Raw genomic sequence first — 20,189 nt, 5'->3', positions numbered from 1 at the left:
TGGAAGGCAAAAACAATTTTCTCTAACCTTCTTTACTAGCAAGAAGCATAGTTATAATCCGAGAGAATCATTCAGTCCCATAATATTACATTAGGAATGATTGGCATGTGCATCTTTGGGTACTGACAAGTTAAAGCAGCTAGCTGTCCATGGTTTCACCTGTTATGGGCTTATGTGGGAACATGTACAACTATCAATGGCATTTACGGTTCAATATTGTTCGGTCGTTGTAGCTCCAGGGAATTGAGAGTCATTAAATGACTCGCAGAAAATCCATTGAAATATAGAAAGAAAAAGAGATCATGCACATTACATGTCCGTACTCTCACCTCAGGTTAGGATTGGGGTTTAGTAAATGAGCAAATAAATCTGCAGCTTCTGGCAAAAATTCCACCGGGGACAAGTCAATCTTGTTCTCCTTGATATTACTATTAGCCATTAGACTATTTGGATGTCTTCCGCCAGTGACACAAAAAAACAAGATGCAACCAAGACCAAACACATCGACTGAGCATGTTTGGTGTGCAGGACAAATTTCAGGCGTTCGGAATCCTGGGCTGCCACAATCTGCAAGATAGACATCAGGTATTCGCATTTGTTAAAGAGCCACTGTCACTCAGACACAGAGATGTGGCATTATGGATTCGAAGTTCAATTAAAAGAGAGCGATAGAAGCTATCTCCAAAATCATACCACAATCTAGATAGCAAAATCGTTGAGTGATCCAACTTTCAATATAAGTTCTTCTATAGAAAAAAAAGACAGCTCTTACGGCTGAAATTATATGGCTGAAGGTTTTGGTATCACCTAACAGATTCAGAACTGCATGGATCAATCTAAAATGCAAAGAAGATCTAGGGACCAGGTAAAGCTGTCAAGAGCACTTACCGGTGACATGGTATCCTAGGGAAGACGTATCCCCGGGGAGGAGTTTACTGCTTCCCATGTCAGATAACTTGGCACATAATTCCTTAGTAATCAAAACACTCTGAGGCTTTAAGTCTTGATGAATTATTCCTAAGCGATGCAAATGGACAAGCCCTGAGACCACATCTCTGTATGATAATATAGAGAAGATCTTAGGACTTAAAACAACAAGAAATCTAAACCAAACAGTGTTTTCCATTAATCAAACAGACATTCAAGATCAACGAAGGCAAGGTTTGTGAACAAGGTGGTCGTGTGCCCTCTACCTATAATTGAATGACCAGCAGCTAGAAACAGAAACCCTACTTGAAGGCATTGGTTGACAGTTAAATCCCGATTGATAGAAACTTCTCTAACACAAAATGAAAGGAGACAAGAAATAATGTCAAGACGACAGTAAAGAAAAAATAACTATTAGGACCAACTTTAAAAGAAAAATGTGGAAAGGATAATTCTGTATTCTGATCAACTGGCGCAAGAAGCTGGGTGGCAAATTTTGAGATGACAAGAAAGAACTCATTCACGGGGAGAAACCTGCATCTGGAACAACACGTGGACAAGTAACTCAAAACTGATATTACATGACCTTTTTTTAAAAAACCAGTTCTTTCATATTGAATTGCATTTAAACTATATCAGTTTAACATGAAATGACGAAAAGGACTGACATGAACAAGGTAACACAATACAAATTGCCACCCCTGTGAGTCATATTTAATCAAAATGGGAAATCTGTGACTTCATCACTAAATGGTTACTAACTAAGTATCATAGTAAGAAACCGCCCAGTTCAGCCTTGATAATAACAATGACCTTAATTTATGAAACTGAGACATGCGAGGTTCAAAACTCAGCCCATGATATCGAATTCATCAGGGTAACTCAATGCCAGCAAAAGAAGAGGTCTAAAGGACTAAGTTTGATTGAGGCATGGAGATCGTCTCTGTAAACATGCTTGAGAGTCATGTAAAAGTAAAATATAAGCAAGCAAGCACAAAATACAATAAGAGATCTGCAACAGTCGATTGTAGGAGTGCCAACAGAAGCAACATAGTGCAGTAATCTCATAGTTCAAACCCTTTTTTCACATTTCATGACATAAAAATTACCTCATAAGTTTGAGTAGCAAAGGTGAGGGATGGCCATCTTCCCTCCACAAGTTAACATCCTGCATTGCTCCCTTAACTGAATCCAATCGCATTTTGTACTTGATGGTAGCATTTGATGCTGGGTCATCAGCGAAGACAAATTTCTCTGTAGAAGTTGAATGTGCTAGTATTAAGTCATCTAAGCTGCAAGCACAACGCTCCAGGGCAAGATACAGGAAATCCTGATCATTCTCTGCTCCATACAACCGAACAATATTTGGGTCTTGATCAGATGCTGTCAGAGACTGTATTTCTTGTGAAGCAACATAGTGATGAGCCTGGACAAGGCGCTTCACTGCGACAGGTCGACCCTCATAGAAGCCCTCAAGGATGATGGTGCCCTTACTTCCTTTAGCAATTTCTGTATTTGAGACAAAGAGTTTACCGATCCTGCACCCAGGAGTGCCTCCACCAACGGGTTTCTTTAGGTTCATCCACGCATCATCATTGCCCACATTATTACCAAGCCTGCCTTCATTCTCTGAAAATACATGATGCTCCTTTCTGTCAACACCTCCATTACTCTTTCCAGACTTGCATCTTTTCTCCCTCTTGGAAAGTGTTTTCGAATTAAAATCACCTTCATCACCACTCCTACTGTTACCAAGCCTGTCTTCATTCTCTGAAGAGACATGCTCGTCCTTTTTGTCAAAATTTTCATTTCTCTTTCCAGACTCGTGTGTTTTCTTTCTCCAGCAAGGCACTTTCATTTTAGACTGACCCTCATCATTGATCCTATTAGTACCAAGCTTGCCGTCGATCTCTGAAGAGACATGCTCGTCCTTTTTGTTAAGATTTCCATCACTCTCTATTGACTCGTGTGTTTTCATCTTGGAAGGCATCTTCAAACTAGGATCGCCATCATCGTAGCTCCTACTATCACACATCCTGTCATCGTTCTCTAAAGAACCATGCTCATCCTTGTTGTCAAGACTTTGATTTATCTTTCCAGACTTGCCTTGTTTCTTCCTCTGGGAAAGCACCTTCAAATCAGGATCACCCTCATCATCGCTCCTACAATTGCCAAGCCTGCCTTCGTCCTCTAAATAGACATGCTCCAATGCCTTTGGCCTGCTAGATATTAGAAGAGTTCAGAATGCAGATTATTTTTTGTTGTTCGGCTGCAAGAGATAGATCGACTTCAGTGATTCACTAAGCATCTTTTATGAAAAATTGGAAGACGAAAACATAATTACAATCCCTGAAAATCATCCAGTCCCCTAGATATTACATTAGGAATGATTGGCGTGTGCATCTTCGAGTACTGACAAGTTACATTTCACCTGTAATTGGCTTGCGTGGGAATCTGTACAACAGTCAATGGCATTTGCGGTTCAATAGTGTTTGGTCGTTGTACTTCTAGAAGAAACGGTTACACAGAAGATTTGAGTGCTACAGGGAATTGAGAGTCAATAAATGACTGGCCTAAAATCCATCGAAGGATAGAAAAAGAGATCATGCACAGTACATGGTACTCTCACCTCAGGTGAAGATGAGGATGTAGTAAGCAATCAAACAAATCTGCAGCTTCTGGCATAAATTCTACCGAGGACAAATCCATTGTATTCTCCTCGATCTTACTATCGCCCTTTAGACTGTTTCCAAATGGATGTCTTCTGCCAGTGATGCCAAAAAACGAGACACGATTATGACCAAACGCATCGACTGAGCATGTTTGGTGCACACTACAAAGTTGTTCAGGCGCTTGCAATCCTGAGCTGCCACAATCTGGAAGATAGACATTGGGTATTCGCATTTGTCAAAGAGCAATTGTCATTCAGTCACATACAGATGTGGCATTGTGGATTCAACAGCCAATCAAAGAGAGCTGCACAAACTGTTTAAATCCCCAGAATCATACCACAATATAGATAGCAAAATATTGAGTAATCCAACTTACTTTCGATATAAGGTCTTTTTTCAAAATAAAAAAGACAGCTCTTACAGCCGAAATTATATGGCTGAAGGTTTTAGTATCACCTATCAGATTCAGTCCTGCATGGATTAACCTTACATGCAAAGAAGATCTAGGGACCAGGTAGAGCTGTCAAGAGCACTCACCAGCAACATGATACCCTGAGGAAGACGTATCCCTGAGGAGGTGGTTACTACTGCCCATATCAGATAACTTGGCACATAATTCCTTAGTAATCAACACATTTTGAGGCTTTAAGTCTGGATGAATTATCCCTAAGTGATGCAAATGGACAAGTCCTGAGATCAAATCCCTGTATGACAACATAGAGTAGATCTTAGGACTTAAAACCAACAAGACGTATGAACCAAAAGATGTTTTCCATTAATTAAACAGACATTCAAGATCAACGAAGGCAAGGTATGTGAACAAAGGGTGGTCGTGTGCCCTCTACCTATAATTGATTAACCAACAGCTAGAAACAGAAATCCTGCTTGAAGGCATTGGTTGAAAGTTAGACCCGATTCATAGAAACTTCTCAAATTCACAGGGAGACACCCGAATCTGGAACAACATGAGGATGACTAACTCAAAACATATACTACATGACCCTTTTTGCAAAAACCAGTTTATCCATGTTAAATCGACTTTAAACTAATTCGGCAATTATGAAATGACAATAAGGATTGAGATGAACAAGGTCACACAATACGAATTGCCACCCCTGTAAGCCGAATTCAATTAAAATGGGAAATCTGCCACTTTATAACTAAATGACTACTAACTGAGTCTCATAGTAAGAAAAGGCCGAGTTTAGCTTGGATAGTAAAAAACAGGTGGAATGTTCTTGTAATATTTGAGGAATTCCTACTTCATGACCACCATCACCGGCTTGAAGAAGGAATTACCATCTTCATTCACTAATAACACCGAGATCATTCATAATGCCGTCACGGTGCCTTTACGGAGAAATTACTAGTTATTGATTTTATGGCAAAAGTACACCACAAGTACCATAACTTTTTTTCGGATCACTTTGGTGTCAAGTCGGAGGAAAATAGATCACTTTAGTGACTCCGGTTAAAAAGCTGACCTGGCATTTATATTAAAAAAAAATGGTCTGACTTGTACACGTGGAAATTATGTGGTTTTTTTTCGAATTTTTTAATTTTTAGAAAAATAATAATAATTTAAATAATTTAAAAAAAAAAGTTGCAGCAGCGGCGAGGGAGCCCTCACCACTGCTGCAGCCAAGCCACCAGCGCCGGGAAGGGCCGGCGGTGGTGGGCGCAGTGGTCGGCGAGGGTCGCCGGCCCACGCCGGGCCGGCGAGGCCGACCTCGCCGTCGCTGGGTCGCGACGGCGAGCGCGGCCTCTCCTTCGCTAGGTCGCGACGGCGAGGTCTCGCCTTGCCCGGCCAAGGCGAGGCCGTGCCTCGCCGTCGCGACCCAGTGTGACGGCGAGGTCCGGCCTCGCCTTCGCCGGGCGAGGTCCGGCCTCGCCTTCGGCGGGCGAGGCGGGACCTCACTTGTCCGAAGGCGAGGCGGACCTCGCCCGGCGAAGGTGAGCCGGACCTCGCCGAGATCTCGCCGTCGCGACGGCGCGGCGAGATCTGGCGAGATCTCGCGTCGCGACCCGGCGACGGCGAGGTCTCGCCTCGCCGAGATCCGACCCTCGCCAACCACTACGCTCACCACCGCCGGCCCTTCCCGGCGGTGGTGGCTTGGCGGCAGCAGCGGCGAGGGCTCCCTCGCCGCTGCTGCAGGGCTCTTTTTTTTATTATTTATTTATTTATTTATTTAATATAATATAATATAATATTTTTTTAAAAAAAGTACATGTCAGCGGGCTAAATGGCGTCGTTTTTGGTTTTTAATGCTGACTGGACCTCTCCAGCGAGCCGTGGACCTCTCCGGCGAGCCGTGTCAGCGCCACATCGGATTTCCGGCAAACCACGTCAGCATTGGCACTAAAATGATCGTTTTTCAAAAAAGTTGGCACCAAAGTGATCCGAAAAAAAGTTATGGCACCAAAGCGATCGCCGTATATAAGTTATGGCACTTGTGGTGTACTTTTGCCTTGATTTTATTGATGATTATTCTCTTAAATTGAAGATTCACTAATCGTTTGAAGAATTTCATTTTTGTCATAATCATTTTAAATACAAGTAAACTAATAACTTATGGTTTGAGGGGAAAAAACACCTAATAACTTATGGATGAGAGAGGTAAATATTGAAAAAATATGAAGTGACACTTACCTAACTAAAAAATCAGGGTCGCTAATAAAGTTCACCCAAAAATTTCGGTATACTATAATATTTGGAAGGATAAAGGAGGTCCGTAATGGACAGATTTCATGGTTAATCACTTAAAATAAGGAAATTTTCATAGAAGAGCCTGAAGTTAAGCCATTTTTTCAAAAGAGGACCTGAAGTAGATTTTATCTTAAATAAATATACGAAAGAGTCAAGTTAGCCTCAAATGAGTGCCACCACTCACCGACTGGCCAAATCGTCACCGTTCAGTGCATCACATGATTGTTCTTGCTGTTGGAGCAAGGGCACTTTTGTCCCAAATTTTTTTTTGGCTTTTGTTTATTTCTTCCCCATCTTGCTTCTTGCTTTTGTTCTGCCTGTGTTGCTTTGGATTAAATTATCAGAATACGAAAAAGAAAAAGAGAAAAAGAACAAAAGATTACTACGTATAATTTCTTTGGGTCATAAGTGCCCTTGCTCTGGTGGCTAGAACAACCATGTGACATGCCGGACGGCTAGCGAGATTAGACCCTTATTTAAGATTAACTCGGTCACTTCATGTCTTTATTTGAAACATTATAAACTTGAAGCCCTTTTTTTTTTAAAAAAATGGCTCTACTTTAGGGTTTTATTTAAATTCCCGCTAAAATATAAAAGCAAAGAGTGGGTGTCAGGAATGTGAGAATAGTCTCTCCCTTGCTTCTTTGCTAAGCAAAACCAGAGGAAACTGTTCTAAGTTAATCTCACTAATTCTCTAGGAGTTGTCCCTAATTTATTACATATTAAAAAGAAATCGGAAGGAGTTGTACTCACGGTTGAAGAGGCTTGAGAGACCCAACGGGCAACCGCATCAACACTCCGCCCTGTCCGCTCCGAACCGACGCCGCCACCGGCTCGGACCCATCCAACCCCGAACCGGTGTTGCTCGGCCTGAAAGAATGATCGAAGACGTCTTCCATAACACTCGATCGGCTCCAAGCTGCATGCTGTCTGATGAAACCACGAGCGAGACTGAGGAGAGCCCAAAAGGCACTGCGGCAACCCACGGAAGGAAGATCCGAAGCTTCCTGCGATCGCTGCATTATTGCAATGTAACTAAGCAAGAGCGAAAATCAAGAAGAAAGATTCCTTAGGACGATGATGACATTCTTCCGACCATTGTCGAACTGAAAAGAGAAAGATTATAGGACTGAAAGGTGGTGCAATGGATGCACTGAGGGACCACTGGCCCAATAAAGCTAGAACTAATGAACATCGCTAAGCGCGATGCCCTTTCATCATCATAATGAGTTGGATGTAGTACGACGAGGAATGATGATAGCGAGAGTGCTTTCCGAGAAATAGCGGAGATTATCGGATCGACCCGTTTCGCGAAAAATGCGCTCATAGAGCTGGTCATGGCACGGAAAGAAAGTAGTAAAGCTTAGGTCGGTTTTTCTTTTGTCCGACGAGACTGAATGCGAGTCTCACCGTTTCTTGATATTCAAGTGGTTTGATTTATCGGGCAAGTTTGCATGCACGATACTTCCTCGCTAAGAAAAGAGTGGAATCTTCGTTTAGGAAGACCAAGACTTGCATGGCGGCCAAAAAGAAGAAAAGAAGAAAAGGAATGACAGACGCTGAACACGGAATTAGGCCTCTGTATTTTCCAGGCTATGTGGTATACACCCTTCTTTGCTGATTTGTACATAGTAAACAGGTTTTTCTGAAGTAGTAAACCACGGTGATGCCTTGTCGGTCATCTATATAATCCAAGCAATGAATGATCACACGAACTAACCGGCTGTTGATCGTGGGGTTTAAGTTGGAATGGACATTATAGTTGACATCGATTGAAGTTCTTGAACTTTCACGAATGAGTTCTTTTAGGGTTTAGAGTAGGATACATGGAACCTCAACACAAGCATCATGATATCCTGATTCTTACATCATTTAGTAGATCAATTTAAATATGCTAATTATCGCTCAATTCTGTTTTGGATTAACTCCATTCTATTACTTCGAAAAGAACTTTTGCAGCAGAAATTGCAGTATCAACATGTTCTGAAAATTCTGCCTTTCTCTCTTAGGCATATTTAGGCATGAATCAGTCGCCTCGAGATGGCAATTAACGCATTGGACTTATTATAACCTACCCATGAAAAGAGAGGCTTGATATTTTGTAGCTGATCGTGCATGCTAATTATCATCTCTCTCACATACCATATATGCATCATACAAACATGTCCACACAGGTTTGATAAATAAATATGCTTCCAAGAGTGTAATGACATCTTTATATGCGATGCCGAAATCAACCATCCTGCAAATTGTGGTCATCGACCCGAATTATTGCAAAGTGCACTGCCGATAAACTGTTGTGGTCACTGGTTGAAGTACTCCGGAAAGCAAGAGAGTACATCTTCGCCACACATGGAGACGAATCTGTATGTTTCGATCAAGAGTCTGGGGAATCGTTTAGCGAAATAGCTGTCCAAATCCTCAGGAGATGATCCGACGATGTCCTGCCACAAACCAACCATCAGTGCGATATCGTATATGAGCCATAAACTCACACTATTGCTCGCTGATGAATTCAATCTATAGGCCTTGCCGAGATTCAGCTGCGGTAATCATGTATATCTTTACATTGATAGTTCAGCGAAGGACGTGTTTAATGTTTGTAAAAAGAGATAGATAAATATCGAATGTGAAATAATGACTCAACGCATTGATGATAATAATGTTATCAATAATGTCCATGTCATCATAGATGCAAAATTTTCCTGCATTAGTAGCACTGGCAAGTAGATGCATACCTGAATTTCTGGTGGAAGTTCTCTGTAATGGCTAAACGTGTTCCGCACAATTCGCAACAGGTCTCTGACTGTTTTAAACTCATAGGCGCTGAACTTGCGCATGTGCTTAATGAATTCACAATCTATCTTTCCGTTCCATTCCTCGTCAAAAACACGCTGAGCAATGCTCTCCAATTTTTCCAGAAGATCAGGATCAGTTCCCCCCCTAGCTTTCGGTTTCACCCAGTCACTGATGTCTCGGAGAAAGGACATTCTCGTCTTTGAATTCCAAAATAGTGGATGGTGAAGCACCTCCGATGCCCTTGGCCTGCCAGATATTAGAAGAGTTAAGAAAGCAAATGTCTTTGTTGTTCGGCCGCAAGAGATAGACCGACTTCAGTAACTGATAAAGCATCTTTGATGAAAACTCAGAAAGTGAAAACGATTTTTCTGACATCCTGTACTAGCAAGAAACATGGTTATAACCCTGAGAAATTCAGTCCCCTAAATTTTACTTTTGTAATGATTGGTTGGTGCATCTTCGAGTATTGACAAGTTACAGTAGCTATCTAACCCCGGTTCACCTGTAATTGGCTTACTTTGGAACATGTAACTATCAATGGCATTTATAGTTCAATGTTGTTTGGTCATTGTACTTCTAGAAGGAACAGATACACAGAAGATTTGAGTGCTACATGGAATTGAGAGTCGATAAATGACTGGCACAAAATCCATCGATGGATACAAAGAAAAAGACATCATGCACATTACATAGCCGTACTCTCACCTCAGGTTAGGATTGGGGTTCAGTAAACGAGCGAACATATCTGCAGCTTCTGGCATGAATTCCACCAGGGACAAATCAATTGTGTTCTCGATATTACTATCGCCCTGTAGACTGTCTTTAAATGGATGTCTTCCGCCAGTGACACAAAAAAACAAGACACGACCAAGACCAAATGCATCGACTGAGCACGTTTGCTGCGCATGACAAAGTTGTTCAGACGCTTGCAATCCCAATCTGCCACAATCTGCAAGATAGACATCGGGTATTTGCATTCATTAAAGAGCCATTGTCACTCAGACAGATACAGAGGTGGCATTACTGAATCAACAGTCAATCAAAAGAGAGCGGCAAAAACTGTTAGATCTCCAAAATCATACCACAATGTAAACAGCAAAGTTTCAATATAAGGTCGTCTTCAAGAAAAAAAAAAAAAAGACAGCTCTTACAGCCGAAATTATACGGCTGAAGGTTTTAGTATCACCTAACAGATTCAGACCTGCATGGATCAATCTTAAATGCAAAGAAGATCGATGGTCCTGTCAAGACTTACCAGTGACATGATATTCTGAGGAAGATGTATCCCCAGGGAGGAGTCTACTAATGCCCATGTCAGATAACTTGGCACATACATCCTTAGTAATCAAAACATTTTGAGGCTTTAAGTCTTGATGACTTATTCCCAAGCGATGCAAATGGACGAGCCCTGAGACCACATTCCTGAATGATAACATAGAGTAGATCTTAGGACTTAAACCAACAAGACGTCTGAACCAATCAATGTTTTCCATTAATTAGACATTCAAGATCAATGAAGGAAAGTGTGAACAAGGTGGTCGTGTGCCCTCTACCAATAATTTGATTAACCAGCAGCTAGGAACAGAAATCCTACTTGAAGGCATTGGTTGATAGCTATACCCGATTGACAGAAACTTCTCCAACACAAAATGAAATGAGACATGGTAAGAATGTCAAGATGACGGGAGAAAACATACTCGTTAACACTAGCTTCAAAAGAAAAACATGCAAAGGATATTTTCGTATTATGTCAACTGCCGCAAGAAGCTGGGTGGCAAATTTTCAGATGACACGAGAGAACAACTCAAACTCACGGGGAGAAACCCAAATCTAAAACAACATGAGGACGACTGACTCCAAACTGATACTACATGACCCTCCTACAAAAGCCAGTTGTTTCATATTGAATCGAATTTAAACTACTTCGGCAAACATGAAATAACAATAAAGACCGGGATGAACAAGGTAACACAATTCGAATTGCCACCCCTGTGAGCCCAATTTAATCAAAATGGGAACTATCACTTTATCACCAAATGGTTACTAACTGAGTATCATAGTAAGAAACCGCCGAGTTCAGCCTAGATAGAAAGATTGGCCTTAATTTATGAAACTGAAACTTTGTGAGGTTCAAAACTCAGCCCATGATATCGAATCCATCAGGGTAACTTGAGGCCAGTTAGTGGCCTAATAATTGCCTGTCTCGTGTATGACTTGGAAATTGCCACCTGAGAACTAATTCAGTGCCGGCAAAAGGAGAGGACTAAAGGACTCAGTTTGATTGAGGCATGGAGATTGTTTCTGTGAACATGCTTGAGAGTCAGGTAAAAGTAATACCTCGGCAAGCAAGCACAAAATACAATAAGAAGTCTGCAACAATCCATTTAAGGAGTGCCACCAGAAGCAAAATACTGCAGTAGTCTCTCAGTTCAAACCTTTTTTTCACATGTCATGACTAAAAATTTACCTCATCAGTTTGAGTAGCGAAGGTGAGGGATGGCCATCTTCCCTCCACAAGTTAACATCCGGTATCATCCCCTCAACTAAATCCAATTGCATGGCATTTGATGCTCGGTCATGAGGGAAGACAGATTTCTCTGAAGAATTTGAATGTGCCCGTATTAAGTCATCTAAGCTGCAAGCACAACGCTCCAGAGCAAGATACACGAAATCCTGATCATACTCTGTTCCATACAACCGAACAATATTCGGGTCTTGGTCAGATACCGTCAGAGACTGTATTTCTTGTGAAGCAACATCGGGGTGAGCCAGGACCAGGCGCTTCACTGCAACAGATCGACCTTCATAGGAGCCCTCGAGGACAATGGTGCCATTACTTCCTTTACTGATTTCTGTATTTGATACAAAGAGTTTACCGATCTGACGCCCAGGAGTGCCACCACCAACAGCTTTCTTTGGGTTCATCCACGCATCATCATGGTCCATACTATTACTAAGCCTGCCTTCATTCTTCAAAGAGACATGCTCCTCCTTTCTGTCAAGACTTCCATTGCTCTTTCCAGACTCGCATCTTTTGTTTGTCTTGGAAAGTGTTTTCACATTACAATCACCCTCGCCACCACTCTCACTGTTACCAAGGCTGCCTTTGTTCTCTGAAGAGACATGCTCGTCCTTTTTGTCAAGATTTTCTTTTCTCTTGCCTGACACCTGTGTTTTCTTCATCAAGCAAGGAATTTTCATTTTAGAATGACCCTTCCCCTTGATCCTACTACTACCGAGCTTGCCTTTGATCTCTGAAGAGACATGCTTGTCTTTTTTGTCAAGACTTCCGACCCTCTCTATTGACTTGTGTGTTTTCTTCATCTTGGAAGGCATCTTCAAATTAGACTCACCTTCATCATAGCTCCTACTATTACAAATCCTGTCATCATTCTCTAAAGAACCATGCTCATCCTTGTTGCCAAGACTTTGATTTTTCTTTTTAGGCTTGCGTTGTTTCTTCCTTTTGGAAAGCGCCTTCAACTGAGGATCACCTTCATCATCGTTCCTACAATTATGAAGCCTGCCTGAATTCTTCAAAGAGACGTGCTCCTCCTTTCTATCAAGACATGTGTTGCTCATACCAGACTCGCATCTTTTGTTTGTCTTGGAAAGTGTTTTCACATTACAATCACCCTCGCCACCACTCTCACTGTTACCAAGCCTGCCTTTGTTCTCTGAAGAGACATGCTCGTCCTTTTTGTCAAGATTTTCTTTTCTCTTGCCTGACACCTGTGTTTTCTTCATCAAGCAAGGAATTTTCATTTTAGAATGACCCTTCGCCTTGATCCTACTACTACCGAGCTTGCCTTTGATCTCTGAAGAGACATGCTTGTCTTTTTTGTCAAGACTTCCGTCCCTCTCTATTGACTTGTGTGTTTTCTTCATCTTGGAAGGCATCTTCAAATAAGGATCACCCTCATCATAGCTCCTACTATTACAAATCCTGTCATCATTCTCTAAAGAACCATGCTTGTCCTTGTTGTCAAGGCTTTGATTTTTCTTTCTAGGCTTGCGTTGTTTCTTCCTCTTGGAAAGCGCCTTCAAATGAGGATCACCTTCATCATCGTTCCCACAATTACGAAGCCTGCCTGAATTCTTCAAAGAGACATGCTCCTCCTTTCTGTGAAGACATCCGTTGCTCATTCCAGACTCGCATCTTTTGTTTGTCTTGGAAAGTGTTTTCGCATTACAATCACCCTCACCACCACTCTCACTGTTAATAAGCCTGCCTTTGTTCCCTGAAGAGACAAGCCCGTCCTTTTTGTCAAGATTTTCTTTTCTCTTGCCAGACACGTCTGCTTTCTTCATCAAGCAAGGCATTTTCATTTTAGAATGACCCTGATCATTGATCTTACTACTACCAAGCTTGCCTTTGATCTCTGAAGAGACTTGCTTGTCCTTTTTGTCAAGACTTCTATCACTCTCTTTGCTCTTTCCAGGCACGGATCTCTTGTTTCTCTTGGAAAGTGCTTTCACATTACAATCACCCTCACCAGCACTCCTACTGTTACCAAGCCTGCCTTTGTTCTCTGAAGAGACATGCTTGTCCGTTTTGTCAAGATTTTCTTTTCTCTTTCCAGCCGCCTGTGTTGTCTTTATCAAACAAGGCTCTTTCAATTTAGAATGATCCTTACCATGGATCCTACTACTACCAAGCTTGCCTTTGATCTCTGAAGTTACATGCTCGTCCTTTCTGTCAAGACTTGCATCACTCGCTATTGACTTGTGTTCTTTCTTCATCTTGGGAGGCATCTTCAAATTAGGATCACCCTCATCGTAGCTCCCACGATCACCAAGCCTGCCTCCATTCTCTGAACAGACATGCTCCTCCTTTCGGTCAAGACTTCCGCTGCTCTTTCCAGACTCGCGTCTTTTCTTCCAATTGGAAAGTGCTTTCAAATAGCGATCACCCTCATCACCACTCCTCCCGTTACCAAGCCCGCCATCGTTCTCTGAAGAGATATGCTCGTCCTTGTCATGACTTTCATCGTCAATAATCGCTTAACGTATAAAGGCAAAAAGTGTGTGCCGGACGGTAGGAATAAAGTCTCTTCCTTGCCTCTTTTCTAAGCAAAACTGGAAGAAACCGTTGTACATCATCACTACTTACAAGAAATCGGAAGAAACTGTACTCACCGTTGAAGAGACTGGAGAAACCCAACGGGCAAGCGCATCAACACTCTGTCTCGTCTGCTCTGAACCGACGCGGCGTTGCTCGGCCCAAAAGACAGCCGGCGAGGATCAAACGACAACGTCCATAACACTCAGATCAGCTCCAAACTACAGACTGTCTGATGAAACCACGGGCGAGACTGAGGAGAGCCCAAAAGGTTCAGCAGCAGCCCAAGGAAGGAACATCCGAACCTTCCTGCGATCGCTGCATTATTGCAATGTAATTAAGGAAGAGCAAAAATTAAGAGAGAAAGATTACTCAGGACAATAATGAGTTCTTCCGGTCGTTGTCGAACTAAAGAGGGAAACATTATAGGACTAAAAGGTGGTAGAATTGATGCACACGGGGTCCTACTGGCCCTACAATGCTAGACATAATGAACATCACTAATTACCACACTGATGAGCGCGACCACTCTAACACGCTTATCGCTCTTTCATTCTCATATCGAATTAGGTTAGGCGTAACGAGAAATGTCCATAGGAGAGTGCTTTCCGAGAAATAACGGAGATTATCGGATTGACCCATTTCGCGAAAAATGCATTCATAAAACCGGTCGTACCATAGAATAAAGTATAAAGCTTACGCCCATTTTTCTTTTGTTGGGCAAGACTAAAGGTTAATGTGAGTCACCGTTTCTCGATACTCGAGTAGTTTGGTTTATCGGACAAGTTTGCACGACTCTCTCTCGCATAAGAAAAGAGTTGGAATCTTCGTCCAACAAGACCAAGACTTACATGGGCCAAAACAAAGAAAAGAACAAAGAAATGATTGGGGTTTTGGTTGAGTTGCTAGTTGACTCTAACTGTACAAATGGCTTCAGAAGTCAGCGAAGAGAACGCTGAAGAAGCACGTTTGACGCCAATCTAGCACAAGTGAACAGACACTGAACAGATTTAGGCCTTTGTATTTTCCAGGCTATGCGGTATACACCCTTCTTTGCTGATTTGTACATAGTATATAAATTTTGCTTCATCTGGTTTGAAGTACTAGGAACCATGGTGAAGTCTCGTTAGTCATCTTTAATCTAAGCAACGAACTGACCAATTGTCAATAGTTGTGTTTAAATTAAAATGGACTCTAAAGTTCATATTGATTGAAATTCTTGAACTTCGGCGAAGGTTCTTTTTAAATTTTAGAGTAGGCTACATAGAAATAACCTCAGCACAAGCATCATGATAATCTGTCGATGATACATAACATACCCAACATTTCATGTTTGTCCGAACTTTTCAAAGTATTTGAAAGCCCGTTAGTTTGACATGGTACCAGTGTAAGATGAGCGTTATATTCGATTAATCCTAGGACTCCAGTTCCATATTCAGTCAACTCTTCTGAGACCTTGGTAGTTCTAATGGTGATGCGTGAACTTCCAGTTAGAGCATGCCGTTGCTCGACTGCCTTCAATTTGAAAAACCAAAGCAGCATCATTTTCTATCAGCTCAAACTTTCGAATTGCAGGTTGCCGACTCAGCATTACATTGTTTCGCCAGCATTTTAGGTAAATCACCGGACATTTGTTTTCGGCACTGTCAACTATGTATCTGTTGTTGGCGTACATGACTATGAAGTTTATAATTCTTATATGAATTACGAGCTCAGCTTCCCAAAGTTCCGGCAAAATTGGCTGTGTCCAAGTCTGACTCAATTAGCCTGAAAAAATAATATCAGGACAAGATCCACATGTACGCAGTTGACCAGAGAGTGAGAGCTATGGCTGCAAACAAGTATGTCCAGAGGAAGAGCACTGAACACTCCTCTTGACCCACATCAAAGAGCTGAGTCATTGTCCCTGCAAATTTCACAAAACTCTCAGCAGCTTTCTTGAGAAAATCAATAGCAAGAAAATTCTTAGTGAACTAGCCCTACTTTGTTGAACTGCACTTACACTCCTATGTTTAGCTCTCCATCTGTATGTTTCCAAATCAAGATTCAATCTATATACTCGTTTCACAATCAAGATTCTGTCTATGTTGCTCGACTGAATATGTAGTAGCGCGAGTCACTAGCCGAGACGTGTTTCAACTTCAGAAAAATTGGACAAAGGTACAAGAAATCTGCATTGCTTCACATACCGAATCAAATGCCCTCTCGACTTGAAACTAATAAAGTTGACTTCATGACCTTTTTATCTGACTACCTTCTATTCTTTTCTTCCTTTTCCTTTCTCTCTGGAGAAGTTAGCTACACTTACCAATATTCATGGCTGGTGGGAGTGAGAACTGAACCATCAAGACATAGTGGTACAATGGGTCTGATGCCAGAAGGCCAAGCTTGCTGGCAGCCTTCACGACTCCAATGCCAATCACTGGAAGTATCACATACCACACACAAATCACCCTGGCGATAGCCCATGGTCTGATTCTCGAAGAGCGTAAACCTGTTCACACACAACAATCGATCAATAAACTCCAAAATTTCTGTTTGAGAGAAAATGGAGGGTCAAGAAAATCTTGCGTTGAGTGAGGTTGCCTCCTAAGATAAGTGTGATGCAAGGAATAGTCCCATCTCTGCTTCACAGAATTTCAGTTTAAGGCCAAAATCATTGAGATAAACTAAGGTTTGCGGAATTCACAATTCATAAGGTTGATCTTTCTTACCCTAATAGTTGAATAGTGTCTTGTATCACATGAAGGGGCGCGTTCTCACCGATTATGAGGTTCTTCAAGAATGTGATTGCCCCGACAATGAATCCAACTATCTGTTCGCATAGAGAAAATTGTCACTTTGTGTCCTTTAACTAGAAAACATTACGCTTCGCAAGCATAATGCAGGAGAATTTTGACGAAACTCACTGCAGCAAGTGTAGGAGGTGACATTAGCTCCTCCAGCACTTGGTGAAGGGGTTCTCTAACTTTATTCCAGAGTGATGTATTGGTCTTATCTGAATCCCCATGTGAAATCTGAAATACAATTGCTCATGTAAATAGAGCAACGAAAATATAACTTTTCTTGCGCCACAAGTTGAATGGGAAAGAAAAGAATGAGTCTCACAGCTTGTGTTTCTGCATCTCCACTAGCCTTTGTCCACTGCACACTAACAATAGCTTGTTGCTCTCCATCTTTTTCCTTGAGAAGGTGTGTTTCTGAACCGGACTTTGGATCAATGTTAGGCGCCTTCGAGGCCTCCTTGGCAGCTCGAATCGCTTTATACTTCATGGACGATGTTCGGATAAGTTGGTAAGTGTAAGTCCAGATGTAGAAACCACCAAGCTGCTTAGACACCAGAGAAGAAAGTACACCCACACTGAAACATTAGACTCAATGCAGCTAAAACCAGAAACATGAATTCGAGGCATCATTTGATCACGTTGAAGACGGCGAACAATGAAAGCGTGTATTACTAGACATCCCTGTTTTTCTTTTACTAAGAAGCCAATTTCTATGTGATTTAAACATACAAGGAAGGGAACATACCGCCATCAAGAAAGATGCATATGAGAGTCCAGCGGAGTGGCAAGTATTCCAGTCATCACAGACCGCCGGGATTACAATGAGGGGTAGATTTCCCAAGTTTCCTTACGGCAATTAGTTAAGTAACCAATAACAAACTAATTTGTCTTTCAATTCATGTGAAACAACAATGCCAAGGAACCGGATCATCATATTCTTTCAGATAAGAATACCTGTTGAACAAGCAGCAATGATCAGACCCTCTAGGTGACTCATCGGTTTCAATACTTTTACGAGTATCCATCCAAGAACCTCACCAACGAGGAAGGAAATTCCAATGTTAATGGGCATAAACCACCTTACAACAAAATTCGAACAGTTCAGAACAGTGAAGGACCAAATACATCCAAGAGATTTATAGGCTCCACAAACGGCTCGATAAGCTATGAGAAAACAAAATCCAATATGCACCTTCTACTTCTATAGGATGGATGAGGACATAATTTGCTAGTAGCGAGAAAATACAAAATTGCCTAACCATGAGATTATATCCTGAAGAGTAACTGTCTTAGTCAGGCTGGCAAAAATGAGCGAGGGTGTGAAGGCAATGAACACTATCTGCATTCAGCAGAAAAATTAGCCAACAATGAAACATTCCAGACCCTCAGAACACAAAGTTACCGCTTAACTCTTCCAACTCCTAAACAAACACCATCTATGCTAGTTTGTACTTGGTTTTTTCAGCTTTTTACTTGTTCAGGGCCTTCCTAGTATCTGCAGGGAGAAGATTGCAGCGACCAGTCGCCATAAAAGCTCCCATCACACAAATGATGAGAACTTGCAGAACCGGCATCGAAGCCACTTCAAACAGTGACCAGAAACCCATCTCTTCTTTTTTTTCCCCCACTAAACTTGCTGATACTTGACACTAGTGTTGAGCTCTTAAGGTTCTTGCTTCTGATAGTTGTTTGCCCTGGCCATTTTTGTACAAGCGAACCACTAGTGATCCATGCACAAGAGCAGAGAGGCTAAATCAGGTCAGAATTGAGCAAATGGATTCGGCGTTTTAGTTTGCAACAACATGCTTCAAGAGATAATGCGGGGCTGAACATGCTTAGCTAGGAATAAGATGGATCAGAAACCAACCAATGAGGGCATCGCCACTTCCAGCTTAAAAAACCAAACAGTCGAGACTCAGAGAGTCAAACATTCTCTCTCGCTCTTTCGTTTGGGATAGATGGACTTCATTCCTATAAACACGAAGATGCAACAAGAAATGGTTGGACCTCTGGTCCACGCTAGAAGTGATAAGGGATCACTGTCGGTGAGGTCGTTCTGTAGCAAACCAGGGGCTTCATATAGTGGCGCTCGACATGTACGAGGAGGATGATCCTTCCCTTTCTTTATACCATTACGGACTATCAATTCATGAGCGACAGACTAATTTCAAGTATCATCCGACGTTGGTCAAACGTCGTAGTCCAAATCGGAGTCACAGGGGCTAAGATCACCAATGCCGATGTCTTCATCGTCCCCGGATTCGCCTGGACCTCATATTATTCAATAGACAGGAGTCTTTCGATATTCCTTATTGGACCCAATTTCACGCGAAAAATCTTTGTATTGGGCCCGAGGACGGGGCCGTCAAGCCTTTATTGGATGTATCTGTCCAATATTTGTTTTGAAAAAACGGAAGAAGAAGAAGAAGTGATTACCCATGGATTACGCATTATCGTCACGAAAGCGATCTCGCATCCATCGTAAAAAGAAGTAACCCCGTTGTGTCGTTTCGTGCAATTATGCCCCTTGGAGAAATGTTGATCCTGATTGCTCGCCTCTTGGGGCAATCCGACGTGGACGTGGCGGACCCCACCCACGTTCGCTTGGGTCACCATTTCCCGCTTGTGAATCGAATCGAAATCGATTGTCCCTGTCCGCTGATTCAGGATTTCTCGCCGGTGGACCCCGCTGTTCAATTATTGCCCACCACCACTCCCCCGAAGTCCAAATTTGACCCTGCCATGATCTCGTGAACCGTAGCGGATGGAGACCTCTTTTGCCGTTTTTTCGTAGTTTTTAGTAGCTTCAATCGCGCGTATTGGAGACACGTGGCCCGGCACCGTAAAGTAATCTAATCGTACGCTGGTGTCGAAACCGGGCCGCCACCGGCACGATAAAATTAAATAACGCGCGTAAGTTTACCTTGGCCGATGAAATCTTGCCAATTCTAAAAATTCAATAAATAAGAACAAAAAAAATGACCAAATAGAAGGGAGAAGAGATCTACGAGTAAAGAAATCCGGTTTTTATTTTATTTTTTTTTTGCCGATGAAACTCTTGCTCAATCGCTAAAAATTCAATAAATAGGAATAAAAAATAAAACTACATGACCAAATATGAAAATAGAAGAGATCTACGAGTAAAGAAATCCGGCTCTTTATCTTTTCCATTTGAAAATGTCCTTTTTTTCGCGCCTTGCAAGAACGCGCCGCTCATTCAGAAACACCGTCCGGTT

General features: G+C 42.0%; 3 protein-coding genes across 7 annotated transcripts in view; all 3 read right to left on the bottom strand.

Annotated features, from left to right (window-relative positions):
- The window catches only part of LOC115683628 (uncharacterized), a 61,703-nt gene extending 53,932 nt beyond the window's left edge, over nt 1–7,771 (bottom strand). Inside the window, exons 1-4 of one of the 5 annotated variants that reach the window (XM_056320212.1) lie at nt 7,060–7,771; nt 4,137–4,303; nt 3,557–3,803; nt 2,037–3,149 (exon numbers count right to left, since the gene is read on the bottom strand). In XM_056320212.1, the coding sequence (XP_056176187.1) occupies nt 2,037–3,149; nt 3,557–3,803; nt 4,137–4,303; nt 7,060–7,328 (1,796 nt within the window). In that variant the 5' untranslated portion in view covers nt 7,329–7,771. Of the gene's footprint in view, nt 1–2,036; nt 3,382–3,556; nt 3,804–4,136; nt 4,304–7,059 lie in introns of those variants that run through there. The other 4 variants (XM_056320213.1, XM_056320214.1, XM_056320215.1 and 1 more) reach the window with 4 other exon arrangements.
- Nucleotides 7,772–8,418: 647 nt separating this feature from the next.
- LOC115663431 (uncharacterized) lies at nt 8,419–14,549 on the bottom strand. Its single transcript, XM_056320217.1, has 6 exons — nt 14,245–14,549; nt 11,573–14,060; nt 10,361–10,527; nt 9,811–10,054; nt 9,045–9,351; nt 8,419–8,750 (listed from the first exon to the last, which is right to left on the bottom strand). The coding sequence occupies exons 2-6, from the start codon at nt 13,858–13,860 to the stop codon at nt 8,610–8,612; spliced, it is 3,147 nt and encodes a 1,048-aa protein (XP_056176192.1). The 5' UTR covers nt 13,861–14,060; nt 14,245–14,549; the 3' UTR covers nt 8,419–8,609.
- An 878-nt stretch (nt 14,550–15,427) lies between these two features.
- LOC115683645 (protein PIN-LIKES 5-like) lies at nt 15,428–19,048 on the bottom strand. The gene is made up of 11 exons (XM_056320223.1): nt 18,427–19,048; nt 18,364; nt 18,213–18,292; nt 17,908–18,032; nt 17,699–17,799; nt 17,276–17,494; nt 17,077–17,184; nt 16,882–16,982; nt 16,739–16,791; nt 16,476–16,661; nt 15,428–16,073 (listed from the first exon to the last, which is right to left on the bottom strand). Exons 1-11 carry the CDS (start codon nt 18,558–18,560, stop codon nt 15,949–15,951), a joined length of 1,233 nt encoding a protein of 410 aa, XP_056176198.1. The 5' UTR covers nt 18,561–19,048; the 3' UTR covers nt 15,428–15,948.
- Nucleotides 19,049–20,189: the final 1,141 nt, after the last annotated feature.

This window comes from Syzygium oleosum, unplaced genomic scaffold, assembly GCF_021117445.2.
Source record: "Syzygium oleosum isolate NSW1041296 unplaced genomic scaffold, Sole_v2.1 Sole_v2.20, whole genome shotgun sequence".
Lineage (NCBI taxonomy): Eukaryota > Viridiplantae > Streptophyta > Magnoliopsida > Myrtales > Myrtaceae > Syzygium > Syzygium oleosum.
Note: the sequence above shows the minus strand (reverse complement) of the source record. Positions and strands in the feature narration are given on the sequence as shown.

Bases quoted from the DNA above. Each gene is read 5' to 3' on its own strand.
- LOC115663431 (XM_056320217.1), bottom strand. From the start codon at position 13,860: ATGCCTCCCAAGATGAAGAAAGAACACAAGTCAATAGCGAGTGATGCA. The intron at 10,055-10,360 runs GTAAGTCTTGAC...TCTATCTTGCAG, and splicing joins CTCAGAATATCATGTCACTG to ATTGTGGCAGATTGGGATTG. The intron at 9,352-9,810 runs GTGAGAGTACGG...AATATCTGGCAG, and splicing joins AACCCCAATCCTAACCTGAG to GCCAAGGGCATCGGAGGTGC.
- LOC115683645 (XM_056320223.1), bottom strand. From the start codon at position 18,560: ATGGGTTTCTGGTCACTGTTTGAAGTGGCTTCGATGCCGGTTCTGCAA. The intron at 17,800-17,907 runs GTATTCTTATCT...AATTGCCGTAAG, and splicing joins CATTGCTGCTTGTTCAACAG to GAAACTTGGGAAATCTACCC. The intron at 16,792-16,881 runs GTAAGAAAGATC...TCTGTGAAGCAG, and splicing joins GACACTATTCAACTATTAGG to AGATGGGACTATTCCTTGCA.